Source organism: Mastigoproctus giganteus, chromosome 4 (genome assembly GCF_048544385.1).
Source record: "Mastigoproctus giganteus isolate SK-2022 chromosome 4, ASM4854438v1, whole genome shotgun sequence".
NCBI lineage: Eukaryota > Metazoa > Arthropoda > Arachnida > Uropygi > Thelyphonidae > Mastigoproctus > Mastigoproctus giganteus.
The window spans coordinates 113994344-114013763 of NC_143578.1; the positions used below are offsets into that span (position 1 = coordinate 113994344).

The 19420-nt window shown below is 41.1% G+C and overlaps 1 protein-coding gene across 2 annotated transcripts in view; it reads left to right on the forward strand.

Annotated features, from left to right (window-relative positions):
- The window catches only part of LOC150087002 (latrophilin Cirl-like), a 180819-nt gene that overhangs the window by 67614 nt on the left and 93785 nt on the right, over window positions 1–19420 (forward strand). For both annotated transcript variants that reach the window (XM_090372894.1, XM_090372895.1), the window contains exon 2: window positions 17576–17665. In XM_090372894.1, coding sequence (XP_090229020.1) covers window positions 17599–17665 — 67 coding nt within the window. In that variant the 5' untranslated portion in view covers window positions 17576–17598. The remainder of the gene's footprint in view (window positions 1–17575; window positions 17666–19420) is intronic.

The window sequence follows — 19420 nt, forward strand, 5'->3', positions numbered from 1 at the left end:
TTTGGCTTCGAAATCAATCACATTTTCAGTTAATTTTTAATGCATCAACAAGCTTTTCATCCCCATTCTGCTGAACGTAGAATTCGATATTATTGGCACATTCTGGTGTGTGAAGGTTGCCCAGTTCACGCACCACCTTCGCATACACACGTTGATCGAGTCGTCGATGTGAGTTTAGGATCGTCCTTGTTTACGAAAACTTCAAGGAGAACAGGAGGGGGGATGGAGGGAGGGAGTAGGAAATTGGAAGGATGAGAGCCACACGATATATCGCCTTTCGTAAATGAGTATCGGATTAACTGAAAGGAACCTTCCTCTTGATGGATGAAAACACAAAGGATGACAAGAAGCTGGTCACGAAGACGATGCAGCTGAACCAGTGTTCAGTAGCCAAGCCAAGGATTATGTCTTAGACACTGCGCACACCGAAATACCTTCAATTTGCTCACCTATTGTTGGAGTTGCTTGCCGTTTGGATCGGTAGCTGCTCGCTATTGTGGTCCTGCCCGTCACGATCTCTCCAGCTTACAGAGGCGATTTCATTAAGAATCGGGTCACGCGAGAGAGAGAGAGAGAGAGAGAGAGAGAGAGAGACCGCGCGCGCTTATTAACATTTCTATCTGTTGGAATAAATGGCATGCTTCGGCTTCAGGAGAAAGAGAGAGAGAGAGAGAGAGAGAGCATCAGGAACTGCTGGCGGCTCGTGAAGGGGAATCAAATTTGTTCACCATCATTTCTGTGAGGCAGAGGTTAGTTGCAGCAGGTGTGATGATGGTATTGATAGGTTACTTTCAATATCCGACTTACCTCTTCCCATGATCCTTTTCGGAATAATCAAGCAAAGAATAAACGTCCTTCATTCAGTCGAAGGACGAATAATAAAAAGAAAACAAAAATGGTCAAGGGATGATGAGGATCTTCGTAATTCTTAATTTAGTTCCAGTGTGCCATTTAATCGTATAAAAATGGTCAAGGGATGATGAGGATCTTCGTAAATTTAGTTCCAGTGTGCCATTTAATGGTATAAAAATGGTCAAGGGATGATGAGGATCTTCGTAATTCTTAATTTAGTTCCAGTGTGCCACTTAATGGTATAAAAATGGTCAAGGGATGATGGGGATCTTCGTAATTCTTAATTTAGTTCCAGTGTGCCACTTAATGGTATAAAAATGGTCAAGGGATGATGAGGATCTTTAATTCTTAATTTAGTTCCAGTTTACCACTTAATGGTATAAAAATGGTCAAGGGATGATGAGGATCTTCGTAATTCTTAATTTAGTTCCAGTGTACCATTTAATGGTATAAAAATAGTCAAGGGATGATGAGGATCTTTGTAATTCTTAATTTAGTTCCAGTGTACCACTTAATGGTATCTGTCTTCTCCAGTGCGGACAGCCTTAATGCGAAGCGAAGTGCAGGCGCTCTTTTAAGACCGAGAACGTCTCGTCGTCAATAAAAACGAGAAACAAACCAGATTCGGTCTCGTGACCGCGAGCGCAGTAAATGGCGATTTATCCTCCGCGTACGCAGTTAACCAAAACATAAATATGAGGAAGCGCAAATAGTAATTTCGTGTGTGTGTGCTTGCTCATTTGGAAGCGATTCAGTCAAGGAGTTTGTTGTTGTGCCAGAGCAGAGCCACAATTTGTTTACTAAAGTGCTGAAGTATAACAATAGACATGAGCGAAGAAATGTAAGCCATTAAGGGGGCCTCTGCCTCTGCGCGATCATTAAATATAAGCAGCAGACGTCTTCCAGCTATAAATCGAAGATTAGGGGCTAATCAGAAGTATTTGTATTTGGAATCTCTTCAGACGCACATTACGTAATGGACTATTACAGCTGCCCACTTTTTCTCTCTCTCTCTCTCTCTCTCTCTGGTGATGCTTAGAAAGAGAGAGAGAGAGAGAGTAGATATCTAATACTCCTAAGCACTTAATATTTTTTTTGTTTCTCGGAAAGGAGAAGTTTAATGGAATTCTGTAGCGTCTAGAACTTTGATGGCCGAGAACCTAATTAAGCAAGATAATTACCGTTCGGTAGAAACATTTATTTTCGCTACAATAACAAACCTATTTCTCGTGCAGCAGGTCTCCATTAAAGCGTTTTTCCTTTTTTCAATAATATTTGCGTAATGTGGTCTGCTCACCTTTCTTTTTCGCAGCAGAGAGAGAGAGAGAGAGAGAGAGAGAGAGAGATGAAAAAGAGGAGTAAGTTTTGCGTTGAAGAAAAAAACTCATTGTAGTGGGTTGGAAACTGCGATAAACCCTTGCTGAAGAAGCTGAAATATCAAATCCTCTTTATCTTTTATAGTCTTTATGTTCATAACTGAGTCAGTCAGCCTCCCAGTGGCGGCGAAAATCCTACTTTATTACCAAACAAACCAGCCATAGAACACAGGGTTTACAGATTCTACGCAATATTCCCATTTATTCCCATTAAAGGGGGTTACGTATTAATGAATGTACAGGTGTGTTCGAAAAGTCTGGAAAACAAATTTTTCTGGATTCTTCTCAGCATATTGGGATGGTTCGAGATCTTTCGGACACCCTGTAGAATTTGGGTACATTCTGCAGTTTTGTACTACGCGATTGAATTCCCTAAAGTGTTAGAGGAGCGTCAAGCGACAAGGCAGCTAAGGCTATGTGGTACTAGATATTGTAATTGCGTGTATTCTTCGGTCGGTTTGCTGTTTGCTGGATTAAACTGAATTTCCGGGAGAAAAGGAAGGGGGAAGCCAATAAAAATTCTTGCCACACCCGATATTCGACGTTGGTGATTATAACTACTGTACCTGTCGAAGCTCCTTGTGGGGTGGTGGGGGGATCAATCTTACGATTCCGAATGAGAGCTGTTCCTGATTCTGGAAACAGTAATATGATCCCCAGAGTATATTGAAACGTCATATAGGCCACATATTATGAGGATTTACACATTATGAGGATTTGTACATAAGTCACCTCTTCTTGTGAAGTAATTCCCCATACGCTTTTCAAAATACGGATTTTATTTACAGCTTGGTCAGCTACCAGATTACATATTAACAAAAGCCGGCTCATATTCGATGCAGTTCTGCATATCTTCATTCTTCGCAAAATGTCTTAGTGTAAAGGCCACGCTAGCAAATCAAACTTCTTTGTACACATTCTGTTGCCATGGTTTCTGTCTTAGGCGCAGAGCACACTTACGGGATTGTCATCCTAAACGTAATAAAGACGAAGGAAGATGAAGATAATCAACAAAAATGTCCTCTCCACCACACGAGGACATCTCTCTCTCTCTCTGCGCATGCAGTTAGGATTGAACTCGGCGCGAACCTTTAATGGCGGTGTCGGCTCCCACGGTATGTAGGGGTGTCTATGGGTCACACTTCGTTAATCACATGTCTGGCGTACGGCTTCCTTATGCACCAGCTGCTACATGCCTTCGGGAGCTGCGTTGATTGCTGTGCGCACCGGAACATCCCCCAGGTCGTCCGATAGCCGCAATTATTTCTGTCGTCTTCGAAGAGTGGCTGGGCTGGTCTGTGGAGAAGAGAGATGTCTGCCGAAGGCCTCGAGGGCCACATAGGGGGCGTTGTACGTCAACAGCAAAACTGATGACCTCCCAAGGCGATTCGAAAACGACACCATTTAGATAGCGCGGAGGCCTTTAATTTTCGAGGGTCTTGAACTTTCGGCAGCGTACGAAGTATATCGGGGTGGTTACGTGTTGCTTAATCCACTTAGATGACGGGTTTTGGAGGACTTCTCGTCATACGCTAACGAGTTTTTGCTGTCAGCGATTTTTACTGCGGTATGCTTTCGGAATGAACAATTTTCCGAAGAAACCCAGAGGTCAAGTGTATGTTAAGCAGGTCTCCAAACAATATAAACGCATACAACCCTGCATCTGCTAGATTTGGTTCACTGGTTGGCGAGTGTAAATCAGATGGTACATTAAAATCGTTCCATGCTTTGCAAGAAATAGTACAAAACCTAGCTCTCTAAAAATAGCAACAGCTTGTGGGCTGAGATTTAACTCTACCACAATTAATTTGCTTACTTCAATGTCGTTGTGCGACGGAACAAAAGCTGCTTCAATCGTCCAAGAGGTTATGAATTATTACATCCCAAAGGCTGTAATTACACTTAATTACGGCACAAACCCTTCCCCCGTGGCAGATTGTGCGGTAGCCATAGTAACCTACAGCAACAACCGATGACACACGCAAGCAGAAATGCCACGATATCCACGGTGCAGGGCCTGAAATTAGTGGGTAGTCTGAACCAAAGAGTACATCGGGCAGCCATTACAATTCGGTTGAAAGAATTTCATGGACTTGGTATTTAAAGTGAAAAGATTTGTTTTGGACACTGTGCAGAACAGACATCCACAGCCGAATATGGTATCTTTTAGTTCCAAGTGTGACTCAAGTGACAAAAAGATGGGAACCATGGTCCTCTTGAGGATAAATTAATAATGAGCCTGGGAAAATCATTATTAATTTATCCCACACATCTTTTCTCTTATACGAGTATAAACATGCACCAGCTGCTTTCTTTTTCACCCCTTTTTATGTCTTCCTCTTCAGTTACTGACTACTCCCTCTATCGCAACGTTTCGGCGTGAAACTTTACCCAACATCCCACACCATCCCCTGTCAATACAAGGCATTAAGTTTTATTTACCTTCTAATAGCCATTAAAGATTTAGCGCCACACATTCCCCCAACCAGCCCACTCTCTGCCAATCCATCTTCCCCGTATATTCCACCATCGCCTTCTTCAATTTTCTGCCACACACCATTGTCTCCACTGGTGACAAACAAGCAATCCCAAAAGGGTTTTAACGGGATAACTTGCCGAGATATTTCCACGCAAAATTTTATCTCCTCTCTCTCTCTCTGTCTCTCCCAGAATGCAAATTTGCCGGAATAGAATTTTCCTGGTGCACGCGCGATATTGCTTCCCCAAGCTATCGTCATTGCACAGTGGCTCGGCGCGTGGCTCTGCCATTTGTTCTAGTTAGCTCTCCACACAGAGCAAACCACTCGTTTTACACTGACGAATAATTTCAAGCGTTGTTTTCGGTCATGACGAAAAGCAATTGCCCCCCTCATGTATCTCGCGCTATTCAACCACACACACACACACATGCGCGCGCCAAAGTACCGCAGGGGGCTCGCTAAGTAAAAGGCACATCAACTACCTCTATCATCATCACACTATCGAAGGAGATATCTGCTCTTTTCGGCAGTGACCCAAAGGAAAGCTTAGATAACACATTAGAGCGGTGGAGAAAGATAACCGGCCCTTGCTAATAAGAAAACCCTAATACACACCATTAAGTAGGAACTTTTAAAGCAGATAATCTACATGTGGAGGTTTCAGAGAGAGCAGTTTCACTGGGTGGTCCATCAATTTAGATGTACATATAAAATGAGATGTAAGAGAGAGAGAGACTATTAGTGGATAGAATTGATAAGTTGTCCATCAAATAGATAACCCAGGCTTTCATTTGTCTGCAGCTATTACCTGTAAATCCTACTTATTGATATTTCCTAACAAACCTATAATTGGAGAACTTCAAGCGACTTAAAATTAATAAAATTAGACTCCAGGGTTACATTCTTCAACGCTAGATGGCACCAAAATATCAAATTTGGCTACTTGTGAATTGTAACGTTAGGGGGCGCTGACGCATCCTATTTTTTCTTCATTGGACTTAAAATTAATAAAATTAGACTCTAGGGTTACATTCTTCGACGCTAGATGGCACCAAAATACCAAATTTGGCTACTTATGAATTGTAACGTTAGGGGGCGCTGACGCACCCTAATTTTTCTTCGGACTTAAAATTAATACCACGAAAAACACTAGACGGCGCTGCAGCACTACATAAATATATTAACTGAGTAAGACACGGATTTGGTTACGTAATTTAACACCAGGGGTCAGTTCTACAAGTAATCACAATTCGTAGTGTGATAAATGAGTCTTGTTTTTTTTTAAATTGCATCCAAATTCGGTAAACTCTTTTCTCACCTTCGAATTTGGATGCAATTTAAACGGATCACCCCTCCACATGCATCTAAACCCCACTTGTTGCTTCTTAAGTAGCCAAAAACCAATTTAAATTTTTTTCTTTTTCTTCTCTCGCAGCGACGAGACAGACTATAAATTCCGAGATCGAAGGAGAAACGTTGGCCATATGTTTAAATGTTTACATCCAATTGCTTCCTTTCTGCAAATAATTTGTTTGTTTTTACGGCATACCGAACATCGGTGCATCCAATCCTCCGCGCGCTTGGCCGCCGTAGCATATTCCTGCGCCGCAATAAATCATGGCCTTTGCGATAAGCAGACGCTACAAAAGGCCGTGCAGATATGCAGACGGTGTAAAATTAGTTAGAAGGGGGGAAATGTGTAAAGTTGGCAATTTCCACCTCACGTGACACTCCATTTTTCATAAGCACTCCTGCTCGAAATCGATCCCTTTCTCCACCCCCCCTCCTCCTCCTCCCAACCTAACCCTCCCCCCAACTACTCGCAAAAGCAACGTAAAAGTTTTGTATTTTCTTCACACGAAAACCGAACCCTTTGCCGTTAACCTCCACAGTTCGAACAGCGAGCACGAGCACCCTTAACAACGAAGTGCCTGTTTCAAAGAGAGGAGCTGAAGTGTATTGAGAAGAAAGAAAGAAAGAAAGAAAGAAGCAATGTAATACTCAGTGTAAAAACTAATAAACTATCGGCATTTGATAGCACGCGTGTTCGATCAAAGGGTAAGGAAATAGCGCCATCTATAGGCAATGAAGTAAATTCTCTCTGGAAGATCTCAAATGCAGAATAAGCAAAGTATTTCCCCTCCCCCCCCTCTTTTCTAGATCTTTTGATACTCGAGTAAATCTGAATAAATTCCATTTAATTTTCCCGATAACCATCTCTACCTTTATGATAGCCTTTCTCCAACACCAGATGTCACTCATGCCACTCGCGAGTTTCTGCATCAACTCAACCCAACCACGAGGAACTGTGGTAATCAAATGCGTGGTTGGCAGATCTTATTCTACGCAATGACAAATGATTACCCATCTTGGCAGCTTTATCATTTGTTCAACAGATGCGTCTCTAACATTTCCATGAATTCATTCTTCAAAACTTGCTATATATAAAAACGTAATAACAAAGAGAGAGAAAGAGAGAGAGAGACAAAAACGCGCTGTTTTGCTCAAAAACACTGTAATTTATCTCTTCTGTTTTTGAACTTGCCTTTTAAGTAATGTTTGTATAGATTATTTTTCTCCGTGTTTGTTGTGCTGAAACAGATACAGATTTCATCTGGTTGCCATAACAACGGATGGTGTTTGTGTGTGTGTGTGTGTCTGTAAGGGGAAGGCATCATCAGCGCAGGAAAAAGGAGACTAACATAATGCAATAAATCACATGATTCGTATTTTACTTTTCTCTTTATAAGCTTGTAACAGGCTGGAGAGAGAAGAAGAAAAAAAAAAGAAAAGTTTGCCGATAGTCAGAAGATAAAATAAAAAAAAAAAAAGCTGCATAAAAGTAGCTATCATCAAAGATAAACTGACAAAGATGAATAACAGAAAGAGACGAGGATAGAGAAGCGAGAGAGAGTTAGCCTGAAAATATTTAATATTTTATTTGTGTGACCAGATGGATCCAGTGGGTTTGTTTAAAGGAATGTAGAACACGCGAATCTGTTACTTTAATACTACCGAGATTGTATATTTAAGGCAGTTTTGAAGGAGAATGCTAAAGAATCTTCAAAATTGCATGAAAACATTCGTAAAAGGTTCATAAGGATCTTCTCATAAAAGCTGGCTTTAAAATGACGTCTTAAGACTTCGATTTATGAAGATATTTTTGGGGCTACGCTAGGCTGAACTTTGTAATCACGATTGAATGAACCTGTACTTCCTTTCCCATGCTTGAAGGTTCTTGTTTAGACGTACAACACACACGGATCCATTATAACCGGAAAACTAGGGAAATGAACAGGAAGCACTTCCGGTTTCTTTCACTGAAGGTCATCTTAATGGATTTAATAACAGCATTAGTGTATGTCAGTGAGGCGAAGTGGAAAGAGTTTGTGGTACCGTTAATTTGGATTAATTATTAAAATTCGGCATGTTTTCATTTTTTCACCCCCTCCCTACCCGATTTAGACTCTTTTGAGGAAGAAAATCCGCCTGAAATTATAATAAACAATCTTAATTCTATTAAAAAAGATATATTGTAGATGTCAGGGCTACTGCGTATCCTGCAAAAAATGTGAATTGTTGTGGACAACAATCTGTAGCCAACAGCTTTGGAAATGAGCTAATACTAGTTTTAATAATTAAAAACAGTACAAATTAACGAAAGAATGCATTATTTTATCAGAAATGATAAAATCCAGTTAATGAAAAGAATCGCTGAACGAACAGAAGTTCTGGCCGATTCATTAAAGCGAATCTGCAATGTTAATCCCTGCCTTCCCCCCAGCTCACGGTGGAGTGGCACCTACACCTTGAACATCTGATCTTCAGAATATCTCCTCGCCTGCACGTGCTGCATGCACTTCAAGTGACATGAGTATTCCATTAGCACTCATTACACATTTTTGTTTCTTTATCTTCGTGGACATAAAAACTCCATCTGTTGGTCCACACACGTTGCCAATGAGGTGAGCTCTGGCATGTCTTCGAGATCGTGCAGTCGTTTCCCCACGAACGGCCTGTTTTCGCTCACGTGAGAAGGGATCTGAATGAACACAAATGACATCCGTTCAGCTGCCAGGTAAAATTGGATGCATTACTCACTTTTCTAGAATCTCCAAACACGTACAGAAAACAAAGGATTTACGCTGTCAGCACGCGCTCATGAACAGCAGCTGAGTGTTGGTGATTCATTACGATTGCTGCCAATTTATTTATTTGTTTAGGCAATCGCACAAACGCGAGTAAACAATATATTTCATGTTATGGATGAAAAGAGTTGTTGAGTGAAGAGAGCGAGCATAAGTTAAAACTTCTCGAGAAAAAGCTCCAAATTTACAGCAAAAGCTGTAGTAAAACTACACAAGTTTTATTCAAAATAACCAGAATGTAATAAAATCTAGCCCAGCTCGATAGAAAGATTACAAAGGACTTAATAGTCGTATAAATGCTGAGATGATCAACATAAAGTTGGTAGGATGTTTTGAGTACTGGATATGACTGAAAAAAAAAATGGTCCTAAGGAAGATCCATCGTGGGCGCCTGAACAGATAGCAAGTAGCACCTTCAGTTACAACGGGAGCGTGCCCATTTTTATAAAGAAATCGGCAATTATGTTTAACAAAGCAGAGAAGACACCATATAACTCAATCATTTTAGAAAAATGGACAACAAACCGCAATCAGCACCATAAATCAGTAAAAATGCCACGTGGGTTAAAATTTATTATCTGCAGCACGTATATTTTGACTGTTACCGATTCTCCAAGATTAATGGGTTTTTTTCCCCTAATGTGGGTGCTCAAAACATTTTTTGACTGTATGGAATTTTCTTTTTCTACTTGCATTAAAACATGATCGTTCTAGAAATCACTGAGTACAAAAATTCGATTAAGATGCCAAATCTCTGTCGATTCAAGTCCCATAAATTTAAGGATAAACTGTCGCTGGGACATGACCAGTAGCATCGATATCAGACTGTCATCCCGAATCTTTATTGTACTGATTGGTAATTTGTGTGAGGCGTTGAAAGAACTTATCTACCACTTTCCGAGCAGTGGACTGGATGGAAAGAAATTCTATAATGGGAGAATACTTTAAATTCGTTTCACGTTCGCAGCTGGAAGAATGAGAAGTCAAAATAAAAGTGATCTAAGTTTTCATACCAACTTGTCGAGGAAGCAGATATTAAATATGGATTTCTGGCTGCGGAAGGATTTTACTGACGAGGTCATGCATTTAAAGGAATATCATGGTGTGTATAAACCACACCAAACAACTCTCAGTGGTATTAATTATTTGGTAATTTCATTCGAATGCATCGATCCGGCTCTTCGAAAACTGCTGGAGGCAAATTTGTGCATTTCTCTCGCTTCTGTTGCTCTTCTTACTGGTCGAAGACGCCTAGAGGTTTAACACCCTCGAGGGAATTCGATAGGGATGTTTATCTAGACTGATATAAGGTATGCAAACGATATTTGAATCTAGAAGTCGCTATAGTCGAAATCAAAAGCAGGCAATGCGTACGAATTTTGATTTTATTAGAACCTGTCAGAAATCCATTTGTGGATTCATAACAAAAATCTGAAATTTCCCTATGAGCATTCATCTCTCTCTCACGCACACCAATGCTCATTTTATCATAAGATGTATTTACTATAATAAATAAATAGAACTTTATTTCATGCAAGTCCAACGTACACTGGAAGACAAAATTAAACCATACCAGGAGTGTAAGCAAGGTGTACCGTGTGTGAATTGGGGAGAGGATCTTTCAGAGGTATCAACCACCAACAGGATATCAGGTGTGCTCGTGGCAGATGTCTCCGAAGCATTCCCTAACAACAATACGCTGGATGCTCTGCAGACTGTTCCATCCAGAACAACATTTTTATTCCGTTTTGAATCTTCTGCTTCACCTTCATGATGGTGGGACTCTAGCCCTGGGTATAACTCCCTTGTGCAGGTCTCGAAATACAGCACAGTATACTGGAGGTGATCACCCAAGTGTGAACCAACATAAGCAGGGATCGAGGTGTAGCGTCAATACCACACAGAGGAATACTCCCCCCCCCCTATGTGTTACCAGGAAATAGTAGCTGATACTGCACCAGTTAACTCTAATCAACCGATGCAATACCACCACTTTACTTATTGGAGTCTTGAAGTGGTTGAATCCATGTTTAGTCTCCAAAGAAAAACTCCAGCAACTCCCCTCCCACTCTTCCATTATGTAATATGATATGTCCTTTGAGGTTATGATGGGTAGCCCTGCGAGATCCAATCTTCCTTACATTTCGAGGTTACAGCTCTAAGACGATGTTCGGAGGTCAGCCACCAGATTGTCCACGGGGCGGGCTGAACCTATTAGTAACTTTATAGGAGGTATCCGGATTCTCTAGTGTATAATCTCACAGCCTCTATCCTACTAGACAGTGACTGGAGGGAGTCCGAGTAGTGTGTGTGTGCGGGGAACATTGCCGAGGCCACGTTATGTCAAGTAGTTGGGTATATTCTTGTTGTGTGTACACTATATCCAAAATTTTGAAAACTCCACACAACATCTCCCCTCACCTTTTCTTACTGCTGAATACTTCATGAAGAGTCAAACTAAGAGAACAAATCTAGCTGCGGAGGATCTAAACTTCCCAAACTACAAATATATGTGGTTTCAATTCCAATCTGAATTATGTCTATTTCCACTTATAATTTTCCAAGTCCCACGTATTTTTCTGATAGATTTCCCAATTATCGGTTGATTCAATCACTGCTCATCTCAGTTGTCCTAAGTATTCGCTCTATGAGTCCTTTAGCTTTAAAGATGGTACTTGTGCATTTATCCGCTCTGGTATTCCCTGTAAGTGAATTAGTAACTTGGAATATCATCATTTCGTTCTTCTCTGGCTCAGCCTCGTGTTGTTTGCCATTAAAAGAATGCGAAATGGAGTCGAGTCAGCAAAATTATTACAGGGATGAAATCCTTTATGCACATGCCATCTTAAAATCTTGTTCTTTGTCTAATCCTTTATCTAAGCAACTCTAGGTTCTAATACTTGTGTTTAGGTTTTTCATTTAAAAAAAAACACACTTTTCTAGTCCCAAAGATCATATGGATTTTAAGTCATCCTACCATCTGTAGTTCTAAATCCTCTCATTTGTATTAGCCACTCTTTTTTTGAAATGCACGTTATTCATCGATTGCTTAGTAAACTTCTTATTTAAACCATATCAACAATTTGGATATAAATTCAAAGGAGGCTTTAAAAATTTCGTCACGAACTCTCAGTCTCTCTAAATACTCGAGACCTTAGTCCTTCATTTTTTTAAATAAACCTGTTTATTAATTGTGCAGTTTAAAGAAATTTAAGAGGAAGTATCGCAGCCAATTCTGCAAAGACACGTTTGAAGAGGCGAGGCCTCATTTTTTTTTGTGGCTCACCTGTTATTAATGCCAGTGACAGCCACTGGCTGATGTATTGTATTGTATCCATTAAAGTCCTCTTCGATGCTTGTATCTTACTTTGTATTTCCGTTAGGCCAAAATACTGTTTCCAATTTTTCGAGTAGACTTAATCTCTTTGCAGACTTCTCTACTATCTTTTCACTAAAGGCAAACTTCATTTCCTCAATCTCGACATTAACAGCACCTGCTTTAATGTAGGGTATTACTTTAAACTGCCCATCTGTCTAATTTCAAGGAAATCCAGCTTCAAGATAAACGGGAGACTGCCCTGTAGTGTACTCCTGGTGCGTGAGAAATTAACCTTAACTTTAATAGGTCATCTAAATGCTGCCACATTCTTCCGTGATTCACGGGTGTTAACTCCCAAGGTGCCACCGTAGACAAAAGGCGCGCAGCTACATTTTACACACAGCCGTTAGGTCATTCTCCATCCCAAACCCCCACTCCTTGTGTTGAGTCCCATGAAGCGAAATGGGATGAAACGCCAAAGCCTTCAGGTACTAAACAATAGAAAACACTTCAGGCAGTTTGTAGCGATCCAAAAGCATCGTTTAAATGAAGCAGAGGGTGTAGCGGAACTCCTTCATCAAGAACTCAGAATGCTATTATTTCAAAACATAAGGTGTAGCTGCCCCTTCACCACGAACTCAAAGTGGTATTATTTCATAACACAACGAAGCAGATTATTTCAATTCTTTAAAATCCAACGCACAAATATAGCCGCTTCAATTTCGAAATGTTTAATATTCCTCCATCATGTTTCAATTTAACAGAATAAGATCTAACTCCCTTCTTGGTCTGCAGAGTAAAAATGCATATCTGCTGTTATGGTCAACAAGACCTCCTCGCTCTCTCTGCCTCACAATTCTCCTCAATTCAACACCTTACCAGTCATGTACCGTTAAGTCTGTTTACTTCTAGAAGGCCCCGCAGACACGTTCAGCTAAAGTGCCTGGAGGCGTTAAAGTAAATTTAAACTTTACGCTACCATCAGTAGCATACCTGCTGTTGTAGGCGTGACCTTAAGAAAGTTTGCTGGCTTTTGGTCTCGTAGGCCAACTTCTCTCTCAACCTCCCTGACGGTGATTGAGTGTCTGATCATCATCTGGCGCGCTGATGTTCTCGAACGCTGCTACGGTCCAGGAACGCATCACTTTCCAACTGTCATCGATACCGCAGAGAGAGAGAGAGAGAGAGAGAGAGAGAGAGGAAATTTCTTTCTTTTTTTTTTCTACGCGCGAGCATCGATACCTCCCGTCCCCCTCCGAACACATGCTGAGGGAACGAGTCGATTGAAAATGGCTAATAATTCGGTGTAAAAAATCTTATTAGTTCTAGTTCGTCAAAGTCCCTTCATCTGGGCTGTTCCACTGACAGAACTAAAGGCGAATCGACACCTGCAGGTTTCTTATGTGCCCAGCTTGGCTACTTTCAGCTGAGTGCGCCCACATTATCACAAAATAATCTGGACCCAAAAACAGTAACATCAGATAAGAATCCTGCGGTAGCGCCCCCCGTGTTTGCGTTTTCTTTCTTCAGCAGGTTCGTGATACTGGAGGACAAAACGAGGGGGGGAAAAGACTCACGAGAACGTTAAACTTGCGGGGATATCACGATGTTCGTGACGACAATGCACAGAGGCCTAACACCGAGCTGAACCTTCTACCATCGCTAATTAATCTGTTCATGGCCCTCTCTAATATTTGCAATTAACAGCGGATAGATTATATATTAATTATTCATATAATATTGAGGTGATTATACGAAATCTGGGACATTATCCTTTTATTCGGCGTGGAAGCTGTTCAATATTCATGAGCTGGTGAATAACTGAAGGGGTCTTCTCTAACGACTCAATATGGGGGGGGGACTGTTTGCCACCTCACTGTGCAAGATCAATATACGATGATCGATGCGTTGATTGCAAGTCATGGGTGCAGAGTAGTGCTTTGTGGGAACATCTAAAAGTCGTTATCAAACGCACCTGATGGGGTCAACACGTTGTTCAATTTTCATAGAATATGGTACACGAATTTTGAAATCAGTTGACGATGTTATTGATTTATTTTTATCGTTAAAACTGTTTATGTTCCCAGCCACAGTCAGAAATAATCTTAAATAAAAGTCCAGTTCACAGTGTTCTCTCTCTGATTTAAGTTTATCTTACTATTGTTGAATCTGACTTGCAATGTGCCTTGAAGATACAAAGAAATTTTGAAGGAGAGGGGGTTGAAATAACGAAGAAATACTTGCAAAATCCTAGGGCAAAATTACAAATGCTTGATGATAAATTAAGTAGCCCGTGGATGGAAATGGATGGACTGTTACTACTAGTTCAAAATTACACTGGTGTGGATTTGCATATTGTGATGTTCAGCAGCAGAAGTACAATGGCATTCACGGTGACTGGAGTGCTCAAATATTTCTCAATCAGTTCTGACCAACGTTCAGAAGTCTACTTACACCATCATCCAGAAAGATTGCAGTATGGAATGATTAAGCGATTTCGAAACCTGAATAAATGCATATTTAGACCGCATCATTAACCGTATAGCAAAAGTTACACTTCGTATGGTAACAACTGTAATCTCCACAGCCCAAGGATTCAATATATCAAAAACGTTAGGAAGATCAAGTACATGTTGTTCTTCGAGTGGTAGAGTAAAAACTCTCATATTAGAGCAGCGCCAAGAACGAACTGTAAATATTTGTGTTTATGTAAATACGGTGAAACTCCCACTTGTGTCTGTTTAAGCAGAAGGTATGCTTCAATTGTCATGGTATTATGTTTCTTATCAGTTTACGGTAGTAAAAGCCTTTGCGGGTCATTAATAACTCAAATATTCTATATTCCAGATAATTATAAATCAGATATTATGTATTTCATGTATTTTATAACTGTAACATAGATGTATGTTTTGTAACATAGTTGTATATGTATGTTCACCCTCTAGCCTGTGGCTGTAACCGGGTGTTCTCCTAAGAGAAATAAACTGATGATAATAATAATAATAAAATAATAATAATAACTCATCTGCCCATGTGTAATATGTCCATAAATTGCACGTGTTCTCTGGTCGATTTCCCTGTTTTGCTGGATGAAAAACCCTAGTTTAGGGGGACGGACCTTGCTATCCACGCTGAGACCGACTAACTCAGTCTCATGGTGTAAAAAGCTCATAAAAGTTTCTCGTGCCACTGACGGGATAGCAATCAGGGCCTTTTACATCAGGTGTGGGAAGGACAGGGATTATAACCACTGTTCTACCCACGCGGGTAGAACAGTGGTTATAATCCCCTAATTTTGCCAAAGAATTAGGCACCAACTTCTATTTAATATGAACAAGGGACAGATAAGGGGAATGGGGATTTTGGAGTATATCGAAGGATAACCCGGATTGGTAGAATTAGGACTGAGGAAGTGGTGGGGAACATACTCTCCCTGTTTCTCCGCTAGAATATTTTGTATGGGCTATTTTTTGACACCATTTTTTTCCCTAAAACCAGGAGGCCTCCCATCACTGTATCGATTGCCGCATTACCTGTGGAACAGAGCGGGGGGTCACAATATCCATTTGTATCGTCTCCATCAATCCAACGCAGCTGATAGACCCACATTTCGCCAGCTGCCCAAATTCCCTGTAGTGGACCACAGCTGTATTGTTACCGCCTCAATTACTGTCTGCCTCGGTAACATGCCTGTTATCAATCATTCCGACCATCGCATTTGGTATAAGTGCACCCAAAGTTCCGTCAGTCGCTGTCGATCTGGCGGCGGGCATCATACGAAGAGCACACCATATATATAGATGTGTGCATCATCAGAGGCTGATTAGCATGACAGATGGGGATGTTGGAGTCGGTGTCACAGCGTTGACTGGCCAGCTTCGACGCCCGACTGCGGTCACGAGTGCAAAGGGGGGGGAGGGTGGATGCGGTTCCTCTATTATCACATAGTCGTGGTCGGTCGGACTACAAGCCGGTGCTTGCGACGAAGTTAGTGACCACTACATCCGACACAGTAGTGAAACTAATTTATCAAATAATTAGCGGATAGGTAAAGCTGCGTCAAAGCCCTCGTCGGTTAAATGGTACCTGTCTGCGCTACACGTGTACACTGGAAATGCTGTGTCCGCTCCTAATACGGTTTATAATTGAAACTAGACACCACGTGGAGTGATTGATGCATCTCCTCTTGGAGAAACTTAGCATCGCAATAGGCTTATCGTCGGATATCTAAGTGGCTGTTACTGAAATACATCTATTATATACCAGTTAAACTTTGTACAGTTGTGAGTTCCAAAGATGGTTAGCCAGATTTCAATGGTTCAATGTGAAATTCCAATGTGAAACCTATTAAACGTGTGTATGTATGTTTCTACTTAACATAGTGACTATTTTACCATCATCTTGGGATTCTTTGAAGATCTCCCCTCCCTCTACTCTCACAGAAACCCAAATCTCCGAATATAACTTCGAGTTTTCTAACAGCGGGCAAGCTCTCTGTTGTGAGGCACACACATGACCATCAAGAGACTTCAGATGTGTGCAGTTACCAACACACAAACGTGGTTATCCGTGCATGAACTGTGCATCGAAACGATTCGTCCAACAGCAAGCCGCCTATGAGTGCTTTCTCTATAGTCAGGAGATGCCTGGAAGGGAAATCCCAGCGATTTCCTGTAAGGTGTGCGAGTGAGAGGATCGATATCTGTGTCCGCCGCCACTAGCAACAGGTTTGCTGGAGCGCCAATTGAAGGAAGTCCTCGGAATTATAAGATCGCACTTTAAATGAGTGCCTGCGTGTGTTCCAAGCTAGCGGGAACCGTTTATAGACTCGCAAAGGACGCTAAATTAGAACTGGAACAGGTGCCTCTGAATAGAAAGCAACTGATAAAGAGGATCGCCATCAACGACGATTCACAATGGAATGGAATTATATCACGGAGGCCTCCAATAAATTAGAAACTCTCAACTCGATGGACATGCTTATTAGGATCATAGAGTTCGAAATAATCCTCTTAAACTCCGTTGACATCAAGTAACGGTTTAAGAGGTTGTCCCGCGCTTCAACTACGATATATTGAAATTGGACCTGCAAAGAGCGGAGTTTCAGGGATGATATTATCATATCTAGTGCATTAAGAAAGGGTACTCAGAGCTGTCTAATACTATTGATACAGCGATCGCTTCTGCAACTCACATAATGGTGAATTCGGTATTTTCCCGATCAGGTAAGTTAATGTTAAATAATTGACTAGATGGATGCGTAAAACTTATGTGAGTTGTACGCATCCATCTTATGTGAGATTTAAAATGCGTAAAAGAAAATCTAAAAAGTCCATTTTTCTTTATTTATGCCCGATTTTACATTTCATTGGCACAGTGATGATTTGTGTTTCTTTTCAGATTCGTCGTCTTCAAGATCTGCAATGAAATCAGTGGTCCAAACGGTATTGATGATGGCCATTCTAGCCAGTGGAGAGACAAGACGAGAAGGTGAGTGACCTTCTAAAAAGGTTTCTTTTCAACCTTTAAATGAAGTCTTGGAGATATAAGCGGGGTACAGTAATATCTCAAAGTATTCTCGAAGCCGCTGAAGTTGGGGTTGATTCCTCCGGGTTCCAGTGCGTAGCGACGGTCGATATGCGGAGTTCCATCCAGTCAGTCAGATGTAGCTTGTGGGAGAAACAGTTCAGCACAATCTAAGGATGTCGACTGTGCTCTATAAGTCCCTGACAGCGGCGTCTAGAACCCGCTGGACTGTGACATAGTAGGACCTAAACCCCGACAGCCAACATTAATATGTGGGACCGATTCACACAAGGCCCAGGTGGAGGAGATTGCACGCTCCTTCATTTCCTGTTTGACACTTTCGTCCCTACTGCTATTGTTCTCCGATCGGAAGAGCGGCTCTCTCTCTCGTGAAGGTTAAGGCAGAATCGATATTCGCCAGCCCACCCAGCAGTCCGCTCCAATGCCGCCATCTGGTGCATTTGCTCCGAAGATTGTTTTTATTCGGGATCTTTCTTCTTCTTTCTTTTGCTTTTCTTGCCATTGTTTTGACTCAACTCATAAGCAGTTGCGTGAATGTGTCGGCAGTTATTTGTCCACCCATTCACCATCTGCCGCGTCACTGACCAATGTGACGCTTTCTCTTCTCACCGGAAAGAAACAGAAAGGATTTTTTTTTTGTTTCACAGCGAATTCAATGAAGAAACAATGCAGTATAAGTCCTTCAGCATTTGCGCCTTCATTTCCGATTTCAGGCAAATGTTCTCGATTTGACGGGACATCGTATTCAGAATCTTCTTGATTAGTTTTCCACGGTACCATGTTTTAGATTCAATCGAATTATATACTCTTCATTACGCCAGTTCGGTATTATATATTCCTGAACCCTTTGCCTCTTAAAATGCATCTTCTGGTAAATTAAATCACTGTAGTGGACTATTGTGTCCCCTTCTTTCATTTCCACATTAATTCCCATGACATTAGTGTTCTTTGAAGCGCATATAATTTATCATTGATGGATTTGTTTCGATTTCATGTAAGGCGCTTGTTTTTGGTGTATCGATTTCTAAAGAAGAGATGAATATTTATCGGCCATCAAGATACATTCCAATAGCAATTAATTTGGACATTCTCCTGGTTACCTTTGTTACTTAAGTTGTCCTTACAAAGTTTGACTCAACCACGGAAAACTTTTTTCCAGGAATTAGTATTCAGGCTACTTCTACTTCTCGTCTTTCTTAATATCATCGATCTGGGGGTTGCAAGAAGAATTCTCAACATATCCTGATGATTTAAAGGTAGGAAGGATGGTTAACGACCAGAACCACATCATTTTTCTTCAGAATGACTTAGATCCGTTGCACAAATTGTCTGAAAAATGGCAACTGAAGTTTAATGGTTCTAAATGTAGGAAGATGGTTGTACCGCATTTCGAATATTGCGTTCAAGCCACACGTGAGGAAAAATGAACTTCTGGAAAGGGTTCACAGAAGAGCTACTAGATTAGTAAGGGATGCATATTAATGTCCATATGAAGAACTTAGAAGGTGCAGATTTCAGAGCTTGGCAACTGGGCATCTCAGGTAGGACTTGATAGAGGCGTACAAATCTTTGAAGGGAATCAGAGAATGAACGAGGGCAGTATAATTTCACTTGTAGAAGTGAGAAGAAGCAGGGGCCACGAATACAAAATTTTTAGAGTTACAGAACGCTGGATTTCATGAAGTTTACTTTTTGGTA